Genomic DNA, 20,229 nt, shown 5'->3' with positions numbered 1-20,229 from the left:
TAAGTGCAAAAAGAAAAACTGTTCTTTGTGAGCCACCAAACGAAGTAGGCATTAACAACTGTCCTGTGAGGACCAGAGGTTGTACAAAAAGACAAAACAACCAACAACCCAGAAACGTTCACAAATGTGCCTTCTTTGGAATAATGTCAAAAAAGTAATAGACACATCGAGTACAAAAACAATAATAAACAAAATGACAACTGAACAACTGAAAGATAATGTACTCCAGGCTGTGCAACAATCCAGACATGGACTTTAAGGAGTTGTGTCATCAGCACAAATGTATCTCACACTGCAAGGTCATTCTGAAGCTTTGGAGGTGGGGCGCCCTGACCCAGGTTCAGCATTACCTGCTGAATGAAGGTGAAGGGGTTCTTCAGGCACTTTGGGCGCTGCAGATGGAGCGCGTAGGGAAAGCCAAACATGAGACACAAAGCTTGAGGTCGGCTGGTGAGTGTTTCCATGACAAGGCTGCCTTCTATGATGACGCCCAGTCTTGATGGGTTCAGCTGAGATGATGCTGGGCTTGAAGCTGTGTTGTCCTCAAAGCAGATGATTCCCATTGGTGTGTCCACAGACTCAAGATCCTACAGTGTGAGCAACAAGACAAAAAGAAAATATGGAGGTTAGCAGCAAATTGTTGCATCCAATCAGCTGTGTGGCCTCTTTAATAGCCCACATGACAAAGCCCGTATGGACAGAAGCCACCGTGTCCACCCTGTTAATGTGTGCTGGGACTGTCTTCATGTGTGTTTCTCCTTTTTTTGTCTTTCACTGTCAGTAAAATGTTAATTCACATTTCCTGTTTTCTGACTGGTTTGTTTAGTTATACAGCATGTACAGCAGTGAGAACAAAGTTCCCTCCTGGGACAATAAAGTCAAGTCAAATTATAATTCATTGTGTTTCAGGTCAGTTCTAGATAGGCGTTGTGTAAACAACCCATTTTTTAAAGGACTCAGCACTGTACAATTAATTTGGCATCATTTTCAGACTAAAATTGAATCAACATAACAGACTTGTAAACACTAATAAATAAAACTAATTTGTTCCAGCTAACATTGAACATACATTTTAAAGTTAAATAAACTGAGGCACAATGAAACATCTACATGATGTTCACACTGCTCTGGAATTTACAGTGTTGATAAGGACAATCAACTTGGCCATTTACTTTAAAGTGAGTACTCCGCAGACGAGCAGAGTACTCTGTTTCAGTGCATGGTTCAAGAAATTCACATGACAAACAACGGAACTTAATTTGAGAGTCAACAGTTTGCGGCTGTTTCACACTTTTGGTGTGAAACCGGGATAAATGGCCATGAAGTGCACTGAGAGACTTGAAAGCACACATGCATTCCTGATGCAAGAAAGGACAGGGCTCTTCCAATGCATTTTAATGTGGCTATCAACAAAAATGCTACAACTGAATTGCAATAGTTCCAATTCTACATTTCATATAGAAATCTATATTGGAAACGCATGTAGAGAACTACTCTGGAAAACTGGGATCATCAAATAAGTCAAGCTCAAATTTATGCACACTCAAATGTACATGTTTCAAACAAGAGAAGTTTGGCCATTTGGCCATCAATGATAGTTAAAGAAAAATAGCTCACCTCATTCTCACAGGAAATGGCATCCTTCTTACTGGACCACAAATTTGTAAAAAAACAAAACAAAACAGAAAAATGCAGGCCGAAAATGTGTCGAGTGAGCAAATTTCTCTTCTCCCTGCGAAAGAAAATGGCGCAAAGTTGTCAGTAGCCTCCAACGGACAAACCCAGACTTGTCTTGAATCATCAGCCAATCACAGCAGGCCACCACTGTGGCCTGAGGTCAGACTTAATAGTTTAAGTTTTTTGAACTAAAAAAAACGAGTACACAGATTAATTGTCTCATATCCTACTTTTACACTCATATTATTTAAGTAATGCACCAAAACTTATGAAAACTAATTTATTAAAATGGTATGGACTCAAATTATTTGCTTGGAAAGGACTTTTGGGTTTACAGTGTACAGTCAATTTAGAGTATTAATCAGCCTCGTCCCCTCTTGATGTCTTTGGACTGTGGAGGAAGCTGGAGTACCAGAGAGAACCCACACAGGAACAGGGAGAACATGGAGACTCACACAGAAAGATCCCGTACCTGAGCCGGGACTCAAACCTTCTTGCTGTGAGGCGACAGTGCTGACCACTGCACCACCGTGCCACCTTAAATTATATACATTATTGATTAATCAGACCATGTTTTTCCTCATGATGAATTATCTGCTTTATAGGATGTCAAGAATAATAATAAAATTTGAAAAATGTTTGTCACAATTTGCCAAAGACCAAAGTGATGTGTTCAGATAGCTTCTTTTGTCCCTGCAACAGTCCAAAATCAGAAGACTCTTCATTTTGGGCCATAAATGACAAAAAAAACAAAACAAACCAAAACAAATAATCCTGGTACAAATGAGTCTGGAACCAGCAACTGAAACAGACTGGAACTGCCCATGGATTCAGTGTTTCCACTCCAGCACATATTCAAAGGTGAAGGAGGGTTTCGCCTCATATATCACACGATGGGTGTATCTGAATAGGAATTAAACATTTGCCATACAGCATAAGGAAACTGAGCTGTGTGGCAAGTTATATTGGAATGAAAATATGTATTTCTCTACATTTTTAATCCTGCAAAATAATCCAGTTCTAATTGGTGCAGAAACCACGCATGTGTAGAGCCTTGGATTGTTGTTTGCTTTATAATTTCCACCCCCCCCCCCTTTTTTTAAATGGCTAATTAGATATCTAACCAATTAATCAATGCTACAACTGTGAAGGCAGCGGCTTGATGGGTAACTGGCCAGTCAGCTCGTACCTCAGACTGCAGGCTGCCCACTATTGGCTGGTGTAGAGGAGCCTGTGGGGGATGGAGGCTGACGGGATGCAGCTGTCCTGTCTCTCCGGCCTCCCCCTCCTTCTTTCCTGCCTCCGGGTGCTGATGATTGCGCTCTGCGTTATGACGCTAGGAACGTCTGACGGGCGCGACGTGGGGCTGACTGGACTGGCGGAGCAGCGCAGCAGCCGCCTGGATGCTTGTTATGTAATATGCCGCGGATGCTGCACGACACCGAGAGCAGCAGGGAGGGAAAGTGACGGATGGCTGATTTAGTGAGCTGCGACGGTGTGGCGCTTTGTGACTGAGCCGAACGCAGAGATCGTGGCCGGGTCCAACCATGACTGTACATCGCCGGTGTTCCGTGTGAGTTTGCGAGTCTGGGCATCGGTGGCCTGCAGTACAGAAGGTGCACAGACGGCTGGAGCCTGCGGAAGCTGCTCGGCCTGTCCTCTTTTTCTACAAAGCGCGTCTCTGTTTCAATTCCCCTCATATAACAGAGCAAAGCATCCAATGCGGGTTCGTTTTAGAGCGGAAACAAGATCACTTTCGCATCGTACAGGTTTAAACCAGCAGCGTCTGAGCTGTAAACAATGGCGGGTCCCGAGCAGTCCCAGCAGCAGCAGCAGGTGGAGGAGAAGGCAGAGCACATAGATGATGCTGAGATGGCCCTGCAAGGCATTAACATGCTGCTCAACAACGGCTTCAAGGAGAGCGACGAGCTCTTCAGGAGATACAGGTACGTTTGCTCTCCCTCAGCAGCTACAATCTGACAGGTTGCATGGCCAAACCTGTGCGTCTGGAGGAGCAATATGAGAAATATTCAAGTTAAATTCTGACGGTTTATGGGTCCTGCCAAATCTTAAATGTTTGGGTATGTGTGGGGGGGGGGGGGGGGGTATTTGTACACTGAGTAGAATGTGCTGCACCATCTCTGCATGGTTTTGGCATTGGTACAACAGGACAATCCCAGTAAATTATTATTTTGGGGTGTAGACCGTTCATCTTCAGGTACAGGTTGGGATGCACCCATATGAACCAATGCTAATAATCAATACTGACACTGCTGATTAAACAAATTCAGTATTATCTGTACAATCACATCAAGTTTCTGTGCTGTTCATATTTTGGAGGCACTGAAAATTATGGAAGCATGGAATGGCTGTAGGGGTGATGAATCTTTTAACCCTAAAATGAGTTAATTTGAGAAGAATGGCATGATAATAGTGTTGGCTTGTTTTAACAAGATCATTCTATCGTTCTCCTGAGAACTCCTCTGGTTATCTTCAGAAAACAAGTAAATTATCTTACAATAACAAGTTGTTATCATGAGATGCTTTGATAATAAATCAATGTCATGAGATGATTGCATTATGTAAACAAGTGATTTCTCACTCAGTCACACATGCCGCATTGTTTCCCCCTCTTCTGTTGTGACCTAGTTTTGGGCTGGTACCGATATTATAAAATGACCAACACTTGTCAATACTCAAATGCTGATATTTAATTAATCTTATGGCTTTTAAGTGTTTTCCTGCCTACAGCGTTATAGGATTTCTTTGGTTATTCTTTTTTTTGTCCAGACCATCAAATACGAAGCAAAGTCAGCAACACCAGTGAAAAATTGTGATATTGATTGTTGTTAATGATTTGTATTGGGATGTATATATATACATATACATATATATATATATATATATATATATATATATATATATATATATATATATATAATTACAAAAAAGCTCTTGGCACGCCATAGTCACCAACTACAAACAGCAGCAGAACTGTTCAAAAACATCAGTTTACTAAATCTCAGGTGCATCATTCTGACTCATCAATGCACTTCTAACAGAAGTGAACTGAACAGAATGACCAGCTGGAGCGTTCGGTTAAACCGACGTGCGCTTGCTCGTCCATACTCATCAAGTATGCGAATGTGACAGGCTCTTACTGTAAAAAACAATGCATGAAAGGGGAAAATATGTATTTGTGAGCTCAAAGCACATATATTTGAGTACTTTGAAGGTGAAACCCATTTTTATCACTTCAAGATAATTTTAATTAAATATCTAGGAATAGACAAGTGTGTAGTATTCCTTCCTGAACACATCTGTCATTTGTGTTGACATCTTATACTGTAGTTTATTTTTAGTTTAGTCATCTTTATTACTATCTTTTACATGTTCAAAATCAAGATGGGCTAAAAATGTTTATTTCAAAAATCACTGTTCAAAAATTCCAGAGACAATTCAAAAACCAGAATTCACAGTATTTGTAATCTACCTCCAGGATAAAAAGTAAATCTGAACTTGTGTTTCATCTGTAAAGGGGCAAATAATATACAGTTAATTCTCCTTCGAGCTACTAAGTTTGCTCTCCGTCTTCACTCGGCTGTGTTCCCTCATCTCTCTCCTCTCTGTAGAACTCAGAGCCCGCTGATGAGCTTCGGGGCCAGTTTTGTCAGCTTCCTGGTGAGTTCCCACTCAAAATGGCAATATAATTAACAACATCAAACACAATAATAAACGTCATTGGCAGAAGAACCCTGATTGTCAGATTCGCCACACCATGAGCACCTGAAATAACTGAGCCGTCAAATGGGTTGCATGTCCGTCACCAATGGCATCCTCTCATTTTTTTTGCTTTTCTGTCCATTAACATAATGGATGCTTCCTCCACGCTGGAACAGCGATGCTCTCACAGACAAGCACATTACTGCAACGCTGTCCCTGATGGAGGAGGGCACGGCGGTCACACACGTTCTCTGCTGCCGCCCCTCCAGTTGCCACACACATGCTAAGAGGCCAGTGATGATGTCATCCACTGTTCCCAGATGATAAATCACATTGACAGCATTGGGGGTGGTGACCTCTGACTGTCATAGCGGCCATTTCTACATTTCCTCTGATGGTTAAATGCAGCACAAATGAGGAACTATACAATAAAACATCAACAACCGTCTGTTAAATTTTCATTTCTAAATATCACCACCTTCTTAAAATAATTGCCTGCCTTTTTTGACCTTATTCTTGTGCCTAAATCAACTCTTTAGGATGTTTTGTCTCCAGGTCTTGGTGTTCTGTGAGAAACGTAGAACAATGACTCAGGTGATGAATTAAAGAGAGCAACGATATTCTTCAACATCAGGGCAGAGATTTTCTGTTCCAAGAGCATCGTGCAGATGTCGCGGTGTTCTTCCATTCATCGTTGTACAGAGAGAACCCTTTGTCCTCTGACACAACACATCGCCCCTCTCATTCTAATGAGATGTAAGCTATCTCAAGCATAGATCTGCTCTGCAAAACAAGACAGATTCATGTAAAATACACTATATACATACAGTATATATAATCAATAAATAAATATATATCTATGTATATTCAGGCTGCACGGTGGTGCAGCGGTCAGCACTGTCGCCTCACAGCAAGAAGGTTCCGGGTTCAAACCTCGGCTGCAGCACGGGGTCTTTCTGTGTGAGTCTCCATGTTCTCCCTGTTCCTGTGTGGGTTCTCTCTGGTACTCCAGCTTCCTCCCACAGTCCAAAGATATCAAGAGGGGACGAGGCTGATTGATACTCTAAATTGACCGTAGGTGTGACTGTGAGTGTGAATGGTTGTCTGTCTCTATGTGTTGGACCTGTGATGGACTGGTGACCTGTCCAGGGTGAACCCTGCCTCTCATCTGAAGGCTGCTGGGATAGGCTCCAGCCCCCCCCCCCCCCCCCCGCAACCCTTACTAGGATAAGCAGTAGAAAATGGATGGATGGATGGATGGAAATGTATATCCACACACACACACAAGTATCAAACAGTCTTGTTGCTGCGTTACCTTGCAGAATGCCATGATGACATTTGAGGAGGAGAAGATGCAGACAGCTTGTGATGACCTGAGGACCACTGAGAAACTGTGTGAGAGCGACACCGCCGGAGTCCTGGAGACAATCAGAAACAAGATTAAGAAGAGTGTGAGTGCAAAAGTATGGACAAAAGAAGTTTGTGGATCTAAAGTTGCAGAGGTCTGCATGAAAAATTTCTCTGAAAACGTCAGGGTACATGGTTCTATACTAAGAAAAGACTTTATCACAAACACACAATTGTCAGTCTCCTGCTTGAGGAGAGTTAGTGATGTAAGCAGCGGTGAGATCAAGTCATAGGTTTTTATTCAGGAAACGTGCATGAGTATGTGTACTGCTTACAGAACGTGCCTGTGTGTGTGTGTGTGTGTGTGTGTGTGTGTGTGTGTGTGTGTGTGTGTGTGTGTGTGTGTGTGTGTGTGTGTGTGTGTACAGATGGACTCCCAAAGGTCAGGCGTTGTGGTTGTGGACCGCCTACAGAGACAAATTATAGTTGCTGACTGTCAGGTGTACCTCGCCGTGCTCTCCTTTGTCAAACAGGAACTCTCAGGTAAACACATTTAACCCAGGGGCCAAATAGTTTGACCCAAAAAGAACACGCCAACTTTGCAGAAATTTGCTTCTCTAGCCTGGCAAGAGTACAGAGACCCTTCTCTCCTCTGTGCTGCTTTAGGGAGCTGAGACCCACAGAGACCAGTTAGCTTAGCACAAGGAATGGCAGTGGATGGGAAATATTAGCATTAACCAAATGGGATGTTTAGGCACGGAGCACACCAAGAATATGCTGGTTTCCTGCTTATGTTGACACCCCAAACCCACTCCAGCCTTCTTTTTCCTTGTGAAATGGGTCCAGTGAAATCTTACCGTCAATAGCATTTCTCCTTTCAGCCTTCCCTGCCTGCCTAAAGTCCTTGTTCCATCCTCAGTTTGTAGCACAGGTCTTCTGCTCTGAATGTGTCGTGTCCAAACCCAACATTTTATAACCCCTGATGACATAATTGTGACATCATCTGGGTTGTTTTTATGCCACACACATACAAGTTTCTCATGCCTACTAGTTCTACAACTGCCTAACCAATCAGTTTGGAACAACAGTGACAATAATTTGAACATGACTTTGTTCCAGGCCTTATTAGATTAAATAATTTAATTAAATAATTAGATAATTATTAGATTAAATAATTTAATCCAAAACCTAATTATAATTCCACACAAATGCACCCACAGCTTCATATTTTGTCTCCAACAGCGTATATCAAAGGAGGCTGGATTCTTCGCAAGGCCTGGAAAATGTACAACAAGTGCCACAGTGACATCAGCCAGCTGCAGGAGACCGTTCAGCAGAGGTCCTCTGTCCAGCAGGAGTCCCTCTCAGCTGACAACGCCAATCACAATACAGCAGTGGAGAATGGAGTTACACCTGAGGCCCTGGACCGGCTCAAAGGCTCGGTCAGCTTCGGCTACGGCCTCTTCCACTTGTGCATCTCCATGGTACCCGCCACACCTGCTCAAGATCATCAACCTGCTGGGCTTCCCTGGGGATCGTCTGCAGGGCCTGTCCTCCCTAATGTATGCTAGTGAGAGCAAGGACATGAAGGCGCCGCTGGCCACGTAAGTAGCATCATTTAAAGAGAATTATACTTTGAATGAATTCAGTAGATGTGCGACCGTAAACCTTGCGAACTCAAACAAGAAAGTCTGCAGCCAGCTGGAGAGAATGGTGGAGAATTGAATGACTTCTCAGTCAGTTTCCTGCCGGAGTTGATGCAAAATCTTCCGACTTGTTCTGCAGAGTCTGAATAGCTGCAGTAGTAACAGTTTGCTACGAAGTCTGTAAAGGGCTTTACAAGATAAAATAAATACATATATCAGAATATGTGTTCATCTTGTGGCACCAACCCCAAATGGCTAAATGGTTCATATTGCTTTTTAATCAGGAAGTCGTCAAAGTGTGAAGTGAAATGACCCTGCAGTATCTCTGTGGCGGCCATGATAAGAGCCGTTTGAATCCTCTAAATACCGATGAAAGGTGCTTCAATGTCTCGTATCTCCATTCGCTGAAGATGCACGGGACCATTCTTTACAAAAGAAAATGAGATTACGCTGTCCCACAATTCTTGCTGCAGCAACATTTAAAATGACACCACACCCATCCACAGAACACCAAAAGATCAAGGCTGTTACATTTCTATGAACTTTGAAATGCACACAAAATTTAATTTAACATTAGTAGTAATTGTCAAATGCACTGGTAATAAAATCAGCTGATTAGTTATCAGTTTATAAATAACGTGCAAGTTATCTTTGAAAAGTGCAAATACAGTAACCTAATGAACTGTACTTGTGTGCAAAATATGTTAAAAAAATGAGCACACAAGAGGGGCTTTGATTTGTGGCCTCATGTCGCTCTTCACTATTTGTGACTCTATTGAATTTGAAAAGAAAAACGCAGTAACTGAAGTCACAGTGTTTTTGGCCTGATATTGAAAATTCTTGCCATCATTTTGTCCTTGTTTACTGATCAAACTAGCACAGTAACTTTTAGACATGAATTACAGCTTCTTTAACTGCACAGCAAACTATCATCACATATTTGGCACATTATTTAACATATTTAAAAATAATAATTAACAGTATTTTGTTATCAATTCAGGCTGAACTTCAGATTGAACATTTGCAAAACTTCACCGCTAGTTTTTGTTGTTGTTGTTGTGTTGCACAGGTTGGCCCTCTTGTGGTATCACACGGTAGTGCTGCCGTTCTTTGCCCTGGATGGTTCTGACACGCATGCAGGGCTGCTGGAGGCCAAAGCTATTCTTCAGAGAAAGTCGGTGGTTTACCCCAACTCCTCCCTCTTCATGTTCTTTAAAGGGCGAGTCCAGAGGCTAGAGGTACATATAGCCAGTCGGGTGGCGGTGCGCAGAATGGTCTTTTGTTTAACATAGCAACATTTTTGACCTGTTGGTGCGTGTGTGTGTGTGTGTGTGTGTGTGTGTGTGTATGTGCGTGTGTGCGCTCTCTTCTCTGCCCCCAGTGCCATATCAACAGTGCTTTGGCCTGTTTCCATGATGCTTTAGAACTTGCCTCAGACCAAAGGGAGATCCAGCATGTGTGTCTATATGAGATTGGTACGTCCCTTGACAGGTTAGTCATGACAAACTGGTGCTCAGCCGGGATTCATGCTCTGTGTGCTTGTCTTCACATCAGGGTGGTGCAGCATGATTGAGATGAATTTTGAAGATGCGTATCGGTCATTTGAAAGGCTGAAGAATGAGTCGCGTTGGTCGCAGTGCTACTACGCCTACCTGACCGGAGGTGAGCTCGTCGTTACACACAAACAAGGCTGAGGTGTTTCTCTCGGATCTTTAACGTTCTCCTGTGCTTTTTTTCTTCTTTTTCCAGTGAATCAGGGTGCTTCAGGTGACCTGGATGGAGCCAGCGGAGTTTTTAAAGATGTGCAGAAACTGTTCAAGAGAAAAAACAACCAGATAGAGCAGTTTGCTGTCAAAAGGGTGAATTTTCGTGAAAATCTCTCTCTCTGTCTCTCTGTCTCTCTCTCTCCTTTGAAGGTTATTATAAATGTGGTGGGTTTTTCTCTTTCCCGTCTGCAGGCTGAGAGATTGAGAAAGATTTCTCCCACCAGAGAGCTATGCATCCTCGGTGTTATTGAAGTGCTGTATCTTTGGAAAGCCCTTCCAAACTGCTCCTCATCTAAACTGCAGATCATGAATCAGGGTGACTGCAACCAACATGAGTCATACACACATACATAAACGCTTTGATTTGAATCCTAAGACTTTAATACGGGTCTATGTGATAATCTCCTCTCTAGTGTTAAAAAGTTTGGATGATGTGTCGTGCAGAGGCCTGAAACATCTCCTTCTGGGTGCCATTCACAAATGCCATGGAAATATGAGAGATTCCTTACAGGTACTGGTCTACGTTAAGCCCTCGATGACTTTGCAGTTCATCTTTAATCAGAACACGACTCAGCTTTCTTTTCTGATCCGTCTTTGATCCAGTCGTTCCAGTTGGCTGCTAGAGATGAGTACGGACGGCAAATTAACTCCTATGTTCAGCCGTACGCCGTCTATGAGCTGGGATGTATTCTCCTCGCTAAACCAGAGGTCAGTGCACGACACACAGTATGCGATATTTCTGGAATTGCCTTCGAGACCAAAGCCACAGTTATACATGAACATGAAAACACTTTGTGTTGTTTTGCAATCCAGACTGTGGGAAAGGGAAGATCATTGCTACTCCAAGCAAAGGTATAAAATTATTTTTGTCTCCATATTTTGTTAGAAATATACAATTGATGATAAGATGGCCTGAATTCCATTCATCTGTTCTCAGGAGGATTTCACAGGCTACGACTTTGAGAACAGGCTCCATGTCCGCATCCATTCAGCGCTCGCCTCGTTGAAGGAAGTAGTGCCTCAGTGACTGCAGGCTCATGCTATGCTCATGGCTTTTTACCCCAAGTTGTAAGGCAATCATGATAACTGTACGACATCCTCGTGAACAGGCTCCTGTGTTTATCATTCTTAAAATATGTGGGGAAAATAAGCTGGTTTGTTATTTTATCCACGGACTGATATGAGGGCTCATTTCTGTACATTCAGTACAGATAAGGTGTATTCATGCTAGCAGTGGCTAGCTTAAAACTATTAAACCCCAAAGCTAATTGACTTGTTAGCCAGCGAGCTAATCACCTAATACATACATGCTGGGGATTTGTTACTGCAGTCCCCAATATCAGTCATGTATATGATCATTTTAACACATTTTTTTGAGAGCAAAAATGTGATCTTAACCTAAAAATGTGTTTCAATTACAAAACCTGACCAGACCATAAACAAAGTGTTAGCACCTCGTGAAACATCGTTATTGTCCAATTTCCATTTGAGTAACAGCTTTGAAAGAAGCTCATCAACTGTGTTTGTCTCAGTAATGAGAGCTGCTGTTTGCTAGCTGTTAATTGGCTGGGGATATTGCTTCAATTTTCTTATAAAAAAAAAAAAAGCTCATCTTTCATTTCCATTAAATGCTGTGTTAATGATAACATACCTATAGGACAACTTTGGAACTGTTTCAAGGAGCTAGGCTCACTGCTTCATCTTTGACCAAAGCAAGGCTCAACATATCTCGGACATATATGTGAACTGGATGGACAAAAATGAAAGTATCATAAAAATGATGATTAGTAAAGCTATAGTGTGGCATTTTTACATTTATGAAAAACTCGTTCTCATTTAGGGCTCCGATGTGCCTACTAACATGCAAAATGTGAAAAAGAGAACCGAACACTTTGATTTGGGCTTGCGCACGATGTAGCGCTGAAACTTGAAGCTTCTGAGCATTAGTACATGCTGATCTCATGAAGTATACCACAAAATTAGATTATTTCACCAGAAAAGGGGCTTAATATGGTTCATTTAACCTCATTATCGGGAATTAACTCTTACTGAATTTAGTGTAAATCTGCAGCAGCATTCCCACACTCTAGGAAGGATGACCAAAGACTTATAGGTGCATGGCTAACATTTACACCTCCTGCTCAGTCGGTGTTGCGCTCACCCTGCTGAACTAATCTACCCTACTGGTTGCCAGGTTGACATGGCTAACCGTATCATGTCAGCGTTGTAATAGTGATAATATTTCAGAAAATTCATGCTTTCTCTCTTGTCACGATACATTTTGTGGTGTTGTCAAACGCTAACGATAACAACATCAACCTGTCAGAGGCTAAACTTGGAAATTTGTGCCATTGCTATTGTTAGCAAATGTTAGCTCACCTGTCCAGCAGGAAAGTGGCCACCTCAGCATGGCTGTTCAGCCCCTTCTCATCTTTCAGCCTGGACCAGCGTAGAAATGCTGAACCAATATTGACACTCGTCGTACTCCTTTGTTGGTCTGACAGTATTTCAGACGGATAAATGAATAAATCCTTATCTTTGTCAGACATTTCTCTGGTGAATCCCTGGCAACTCCTGAGCTACTGCCGATGGTGGCAACACATAGATAACAAGTGAAATCACCGTGTCCATGTTACTGCTCAGAGATCCTTAACAGTTTGTAAGCCAACTCACTGGACTGTAAATATTAGGGACATTTTGGACCAGATACATTTTTAAAAATTACTATTACACTGCTATAATTTTTTTTAATTTGGCACCTTTCTAAAAGTACTGTGGATGTGGGTGGACAATTTCTGAAAATTATTTGGTTTTGTCTCTTGCTCCTTTAAGCCTTCCCAGCTGGCTACCTCTTTGCTAACTTAAATTTGGATAAATAGTTTTAATCGTGTAGCTCCTATGTACTTTCCAAATGTTATCATACCGGATAGATTTAATTCTGATAGGGAAAAATTGTTTCACATGAATTGTGTGACACTCAAGAACAATTTTTCTCCACATTTTTACAACTGCAGCAATAAAGACAGCATCGGCTATGACAGATGTGGGCATGTCCACTGTTTGCAATAACTCCAATTGCCAGAAGATGGAGACAAAAGTGCCATTCTATAGCTTGAACAGTGGGCTGAACAACAAACACGCATATTTCCCCAACTGTTCCTTTCAGTGTTTTCCACCCAAATGTATTAGCTAGTAACAATTTTCTGTGTTAACTTGTGTATTTGGATGGTTTCAATAATGCCTCCCCTTCCCTTCAGCTTGCCACATGAAGGTAACGTTTAAATTAAATCATCTTTCCCTTTATATCACAATTACTAACGTAAATGAGATCCTGGGTTTCACACTATTTCATACTCCAGCAATTAAATAAAAGTTTAATTCATCTTGCATATCATATAAAACAATTAGGGGCAAAATATTGAAATTTAATATGTGATTTAGCTAGAAATATATTCTTATATTGGCTGATCCTTTTAAGCCAGATATTCCTCATTCATTTTGCTTTTTTTAATTAAAATGCCAAAAAATCTGCTTATATAATCGCAACGGACATTGAGCCACATCACACAGGGACCACGTATTTTTATAACTGAATTAGCTTCTACTATTAGTTACCACTGGAGTAGTTAAATAGCAAGTAAATTCTCACTCGTCACCAACAGTTGCACATATTGAAGTAAATTACAGCATATTTAAGTAGTAGGACATCATATATTTATGGTAATTAATTTCACCACACGATGCCCGCCTCACACATGTACTGTGCCAACATTGGGCATTGATCCTGTGCACTATGCATGGTACAGCAGGGTAACAACTACTTTAAGGTCAAATCTACCTGTATGTTCATCCCTGCAAGTACATGAAGGTATTATGATAACACAGAACTCCCAGTACTGTAACGTTACCACTCAAAGGTGCTGTTTGAATATTGTTTTAGGCATTATAGCTTTTGAATTATTGATAATTACAATAACACAAACATTTTACAGGGGTCACTGTCGATAACTTGTTTTAGGTTGAACGATCAAGCTGTTTGAAAAGTATGATCTTGAATTTGAAAAAGAAGAATATTTGTGTGGATTTAAAAAAAAGAAAGAAGTAAATTTAACAAATTTGTCAACAGTTTCACATTGTACATATGAAATACTCAACACTCAGTAATGAGTAATCTTAGTTCCAATCATGAGCAATATAACTATGGAGAGTATCTTCATTTACCGAGGCTTTTCAACTATCTGTGTTTCTCATCCGATGTTCAAGCTTGTGAGAATATAGGGTTCCTCTAGACAAAGCCAGTCATCCCCTGTTGCTGTGTTGGATGTAAACTGTGGTAAATGTCAAGAGAGTGGTCAGCACGGTGCAAGTAACGTAATGGTGAAAACGTCAGTAAAGATGTCACCTACCCACTGTAACAAACACTTCTGTTCCTGAATTTCCTTTTGTCATGAGGTTTCAAATCTTTAGGTCGCACATCAGGATGATGGTGTTGCAATGTGTCACTGAACTCTACAATAAACTGTTCTCCATTCATCCTGCTAAAGCATGGTGTTGTTGTTTTTTTTTTATTGGGCTCTGGAGTTGGGCTTGGGACCGTTGACGTTAAATGTGTTTGCTCTGCTGCAGCCGCATCACATCAGCTGTCAAGATTGTTTCAGGATTACAAAGTGACATCAACCCCTCAGCTTCTTTTCACAAGAGGACAAATAATTCAGATATGAACCTCTTCAGGGCAACCGTGTTTGATACAAAGCTCATTCACGGTTGGACGTTGATTGCCTCTGCCGTCACACAGTATATATGGTGCTGTTTGCCCGTTAGCAGGATCACATAAAAACTACTGGGCCAATTTTCCCCAAACTTGGTGGAGGGTTGTAACATGAGCTTATGAAGAACTCTTTGAATGAACGAACAAACAAAAAACAAAGGTCTATAGTCTGCGTGCTCTTGACTTTTGAATGTATCAACAATCCATACCCATGTATTTTTATTAGAGCTACTATCTAAAAGGAAATATTACATTATAGCTACACCTTTCTGATGATAGCAAGAGAAAAAAAGCTTCTTTATCCCTATTCATATTTACAGGGGTATGACACTGAAACAGAAGCACAAAGGAAGTAGGCAAGGAAGTGAAAATAGGTCATTTGATGTGTCATCTGCATTGTATTATAATTCGTATTTCATGAAAACAGAATTTTCCATTTTATAATGCTGATCTTTTGCATTTTTAACATCTCTTATTAACCACTAGATGGCACATGATTCTCCAGTCATAGATCACCTCCACACTTGTGTTGATCATATTAATGTGAGATATGTGTAGGTTCAGATTAGGATGGGGGTTTGTGATGCTCGCTCTAATAGATACACACTGGGAGCACATCTTTAAGAAAACACGCCTGTCACACTCAGCTCACGGCAACAGCTCACTCATCCCATAAATAATTCAGGCTCCTGTGCCACTGAATTTAGACATGGCAGAAGAGAGCTGGTAGGCTGGCAGAACAGAACCAGAGCTCCTCCTCCTCCATCTTCCTGTAGTGGACGCTTAAATAATCCAAGGATATTTCCTTTTACAGCCACTTATGAAACTGGGCCTTCAACTTGGCCTAATTCCACTTTAAACCAGGGAAGACAGGGGTACCTCGTGTTGAATGTGGTGAATCATGCCATTGACATCATCCTGGTTGTTGTGTTCCTCGCTTTTTTTCCAGTGAGGTGTTGGTAGACCGCGGCTACACTTCAAGCAGCCCCCTCTCCCCGTGTGCCGACAATATGTTTAAGACTTAATGTTGATGAATTAAGCAAAGGAATTGCAAGGAAGTGGAGGAGATGTAAAGGACCCCTGAGAGATGTAACACATCAAGTAAATGTGTGTGTGTGTGTGTGTGTGTGAGAGAGAGAGAGATAGAGAAAGGAGTAGAAATGGTAGGGCTGTGCAAAGAGCCAGGTCATGAAACAAAATTGCATTGTGTTTCACTCAGACTGAAACCTGAGCAGCTGAAGTATCCTACCCCTGTACCGTGCACTGCCATTTCCTAATACTACCTGGAGCACACCAACATATGATTGGTGATTTAATTCAACTGAGAGTCATGCATTACATTACAGAGTTAAGCATATTTTAACAGCAGGGAGCAAACATACTCAGATAGCGCTGAATCTCAAGTGACATGTTCTGGAGACAGAGCGTTTCCATCTGTTAAGATGGACAACCGTGAAAAGGGAAATGTATTGATCTCATACTTAACGCGAACATTACGGGCCGTTACCCTGGAGTGTGTGTCGGTCAGGTCAATTGGACAAGGACACATGAACATTACTAGGCCGTTCATCTAGGCAATCAGCTCCGTGACTGTCGAGGACACGCCTCCCCTCACCTCCTCACATATGCTGCACTTCAAGAATAAAAAAAAAAAAAAAAGTAGCGTAATCCATGAAAAAAACCATTGTGTTAAACAAGTATTTGACACAGATACGATAGAGAAAACTGGTAAAAAGCTATTCAACCATTTAAAATCTGAAAACATGAACTTGTAGAAATTCAAAAAGAACCTCCATGACAGGGGTGCTCACACCTTTTCGCCTTAAGGGCCAGAACTGGAAATGTGATGGTGGGGTACGCGCCAAAAGCAGTGCTGAACTTCAGCCATCCCGTGCAAGAGCAACCATTAGCCTGATGTCCTCTCACTGCTGCGCGATAAAAATGGTGAAAAATAATGCATATTTATATTTAAATATTAAGTTTTTACCTCACAAACAGGAAAGCAGTGATTTACAGCACATTATTCAATGAATTATTTGTTATATTTGGCCTGTTATTAATATTTCACACCTAGCGTCATAAATTCAGCCCGACAGCAGGCCTGTTATCATATATCAAGTCTTGGGGTATTTGAGAGAGTGTTGTAAATTATGATACAGAAGAGGCGGATGTGGTTTTAATAGAATACAGATGCAGACTTGACAGGCGTTAGCAGCTGTAATGGTAATAGTCCTATTCCACATAATTTGGGGTGATTTGACAGCTTGCCTTCATTTCTGGGAAGCCCATTAAATGCATTTCTCGTTAAGATGTTTCAGCTGCCAGTGATTAAACAAAGAATAGTTTAACTTGTGAAAGCAACAAACGAACATGTGCAATTCCTGTAAACTCATCGCCACAGGGTTGACAAATCGGAGGCAGGACAACATACCAATACTGAAATGATTCACGATACAATATTGGCAACAAATCTTAACATTTTTCACTGAAACAGCTTTTGCCCCCTCACAAAGTCCCTTTTTATTTTGATAAGTCATTTATCGTACGTGTGAGAGCGTTTGGAGGAGGTGCTAAGCTAAGCTGTAGTGCTGTGGCACATTACTGCCATTATGTTTTCAGCTCTGTGAAACATAATGGAACCTGCCCCCCCCCCCCCCCCCCCCAACATTGTGTTTGGCTGAAGTCACGATGGTGAGTATGTGCTCATCCTTCTTATGTTATCTTACACATAAAACCACTCAACTGGTTTTGCCTTTCTGTGTTTCCCGTATTCCCAGGTATCACTGTAAACTTGTAGTGGTGTATCTCTGAAGAATTGTCTTGCAGTAGATCGATTGTCACTGCAGTGCAATATCATGATTCTATTGCACAATTAGCAGTGCTTTTTGAAGCTATTGTGAGTTAGTCGGTGATTCCCTTCCCCAACTCACCACCAGCTTCCTTGGATATTTTTGGACACTTCACGTTATCCGCTCCACCTGTTGCAGGTCCTATATGTACTTTTGCTGGAGGAAAGACTAAATTACAGAGCAGCGTATTGAACCAAGAAAGAAAAAGCTGTCTAACCATGAATTGTAGCTGCTGGTGTCAGATCAGGGCAGCTCCACGAGGCTTCACTAAATGAGCCGTTTCCATGGTGCACAGACTTGCTTTGTGTCAGTTTGTCTCCTCTCAGCTTGACATCTCCAGTTTGACCCACTAACATGACTCATATGTCTCCTTGCTTCCTGTAGCGACTGTCTAGTGCAGCCAAAACAATTCTGACTGTAAACTAGCTTGTTTCATCATTTCAGGAGGGGGGGGGGAGAAATTCCACTAAAAAAAAATCTGAATAAAAAGCTTTTATATGAAGTGTTTCTGGAGGGACATTAATCCTGCACCCCCTCCTCCTCCCCCCTCCCGCTTTTCCCACCACTGCATTGATGCTGTTACCTCCCTCGGCGGTGATGTCACCGACTCAGTGGAGCACGAGCATCCTTGCCAAAGACACGGAGACAACAGAGCCATTTTGACCGTTTTGGAGCGGGAGGAAGAGGCCACCGTTCACACGACCACCTTCTTTCCTGGGTCCCCGCCGGCTGGGTGTAAGGGGGGTGGGTGGGTATACCGTCGGCGGCAGCCTTCGCCGTTTTCACGGGGAGGAGGAGAGGCTGCTAGCAGCGGTAGACCTGGCGAGGACCGGCGGAGGTGGAGGTGGCTACGGAGCAGGATAAGAAAACACTCGATAAAGCCCGTCTCTTCAGGGGCTGAAGGAGGTTATTGGCACTGCCGAGGCAGGTTTGTCTTCTTTATTTGTCCATTGTCCTGCCGTTAATGCAGTTTTAATGAGGCGGTCTGTATTTACTTAGTGTTAAATCTCCAGGGAAGATGGGCATAGGGTGCGGCCATTGAAGAGGCTGTCAGAGTCTACATGGCAGCTCATGCTCGACATGGAACACGCTACACGCACGAATGTCTCTATATTTACTGTACTGTCGGATAAATATGTTTCAATTTGATGACAAGGCGCAGGACGACAGGAGTGGATGTGAATGGGTGGATATGTAAAGACCGTAACTGAAGAATTCTCTGCATCATCATCATCATCATTTATCAAGTAATTATTCACAGTGATTACAGCTATGGTTGATTAATTTGAGCTCAACCAAAGATAGACTCTTTAAGCCTGTCTAAGCGTTGACCTGTTTTATACAATGTGTGTGTGTGTCTGTGTGTGTGTGTGTGTGTGTGTGGCTGTGCTGTCATGGTAACAATTGGAGAAAAAAAAGAATTGTTCATGATTAAAACTGTTAAAAGGCGTAAAAAAAAAAAAAAAAAAGGTGTCGTCATCCCAAAGTCCACCTCAGCATGTGAACGATACATTATATTGGCCTTTGTCCCCAGGAAAATGGTGACCGCCCAGCTGAGCTGCATCACCAGCTGATGAGTTTGTAGGGACACATTATGGTCAAAAACTAAATTAAACCATCTCTGTTCAAGAATATTTTGAAAAGACATCCTCTGACAGAATATCTACTTTAATTTAAGCGTGTACATTTTTTTTTAAAATCCCAAAACAGGAGTAGTCTGGATCTCAATCTGTTTTTTCTTTTTATTCCGTCTTTTCATATATATATATATATATATATATATATATATATATATATATATATATATATATATATATATATATATGTGTGTGTCATCGTATAGATCATTGTATTGACCCGTAATATCCTTCTTTCTGGCTTCAGTAATCAATAAATCAAGAAAAATAACAAAATGAATAAATAAGCATGCAAGATGCCACTTTCTTTTCATACTGGTACATGTTACCAGTTTTTAACAAATGAATCTGATTCCCACATGAAGGCGTCAGCTGTGGAGGATATACCAGGAAGCAGGATGACACAGCAGATTTACAACACTCAAACATGACGGCAGACACTTGAACTACACTTTGAATATTGATTAAAATCCATCGTTAGCTCCCGTTCAAGGTGTAGATTAAGTAAACAAAATATCCTAAGTAATAGGCTTTTAAGTGCGACAGTGAGGAAGCAGTGAAAGCTAACGGTATCATGCCGTTCTCCAGTGAGCACATTGACGAAAACATTGCAATATTCTAATTTGATTGGCAAAGATGAGTCACGGTCGCTCTTGATGCGCTGCCGATGTCACCCCATGGGGATGTTATAGTCATACTTACTCCTCTGGGAGACAGTATGAGAGTTCTGTTCATGAAACAGAGTTGCTGAATGGAGCCAAACCCTGGATTCGTGGCTGGTTTCAATGCCATTGTAATCCGGGGAAATAGCCTGAC

The 20,229-nt window shown here is 41.7% G+C and overlaps 2 protein-coding genes across 15 annotated transcripts in view; both read left to right on the top strand.

Moving 5' to 3' along the window:
- Positions 1 to 2,997: 2,997 nt before the first annotated feature.
- Positions 2,998 to 14,692, top strand: LOC147250353 (tetratricopeptide repeat protein 39C-like). Its single transcript, XM_086225067.1, is given in 15 exon segments — positions 2,998 to 3,623; positions 5,310 to 5,358; positions 6,723 to 6,851; positions 7,176 to 7,290; positions 7,990 to 8,234; positions 8,236 to 8,351; positions 9,463 to 9,631; positions 9,775 to 9,868; positions 9,948 to 10,055; positions 10,143 to 10,252; positions 10,352 to 10,475; positions 10,573 to 10,670; positions 10,763 to 10,867; positions 10,973 to 11,011; positions 11,097 to 14,692. Coding segments are annotated over 15 exon segments (1,737 nt in total). The 5' UTR covers positions 2,998 to 3,477; the 3' UTR covers positions 11,187 to 14,692.
- A 3,716-nt stretch (positions 14,693 to 18,408) lies between these two features.
- The window catches only part of kif1aa (kinesin family member 1Aa), a 42,250-nt gene continuing 40,429 nt past the window's right edge, over positions 18,409 to 20,229 (top strand). For 4 of the 14 annotated variants that reach the window (XM_086225046.1, XM_086225045.1, XM_086225048.1 and 1 more), the window contains exon 1: positions 18,412 to 18,704. The gene's annotated coding sequence lies outside the window, so the exon portion shown is untranslated. Of the gene's footprint in view, positions 18,705 to 20,229 lie in introns of all 14 variants that reach the window. The other 10 variants (XM_086225047.1, XM_086225044.1, XM_086225049.1 and 7 more) reach the window with 6 other exon arrangements.

Source organism: Aulostomus chinensis, chromosome 14 (genome assembly GCF_037954235.1).
Source record: "Aulostomus chinensis isolate RoL2024-O1b breed Wild chromosome 14, RoL_Achi_v1.0, whole genome shotgun sequence".
In the NCBI taxonomy this organism is placed as follows: domain Eukaryota; kingdom Metazoa; phylum Chordata; class Actinopteri; order Syngnathiformes; family Aulostomidae; genus Aulostomus; species Aulostomus chinensis.
The sequence above is the reverse complement of the archived record's forward strand: the minus strand, read 5'-3'. Positions and strand labels throughout refer to the sequence as shown.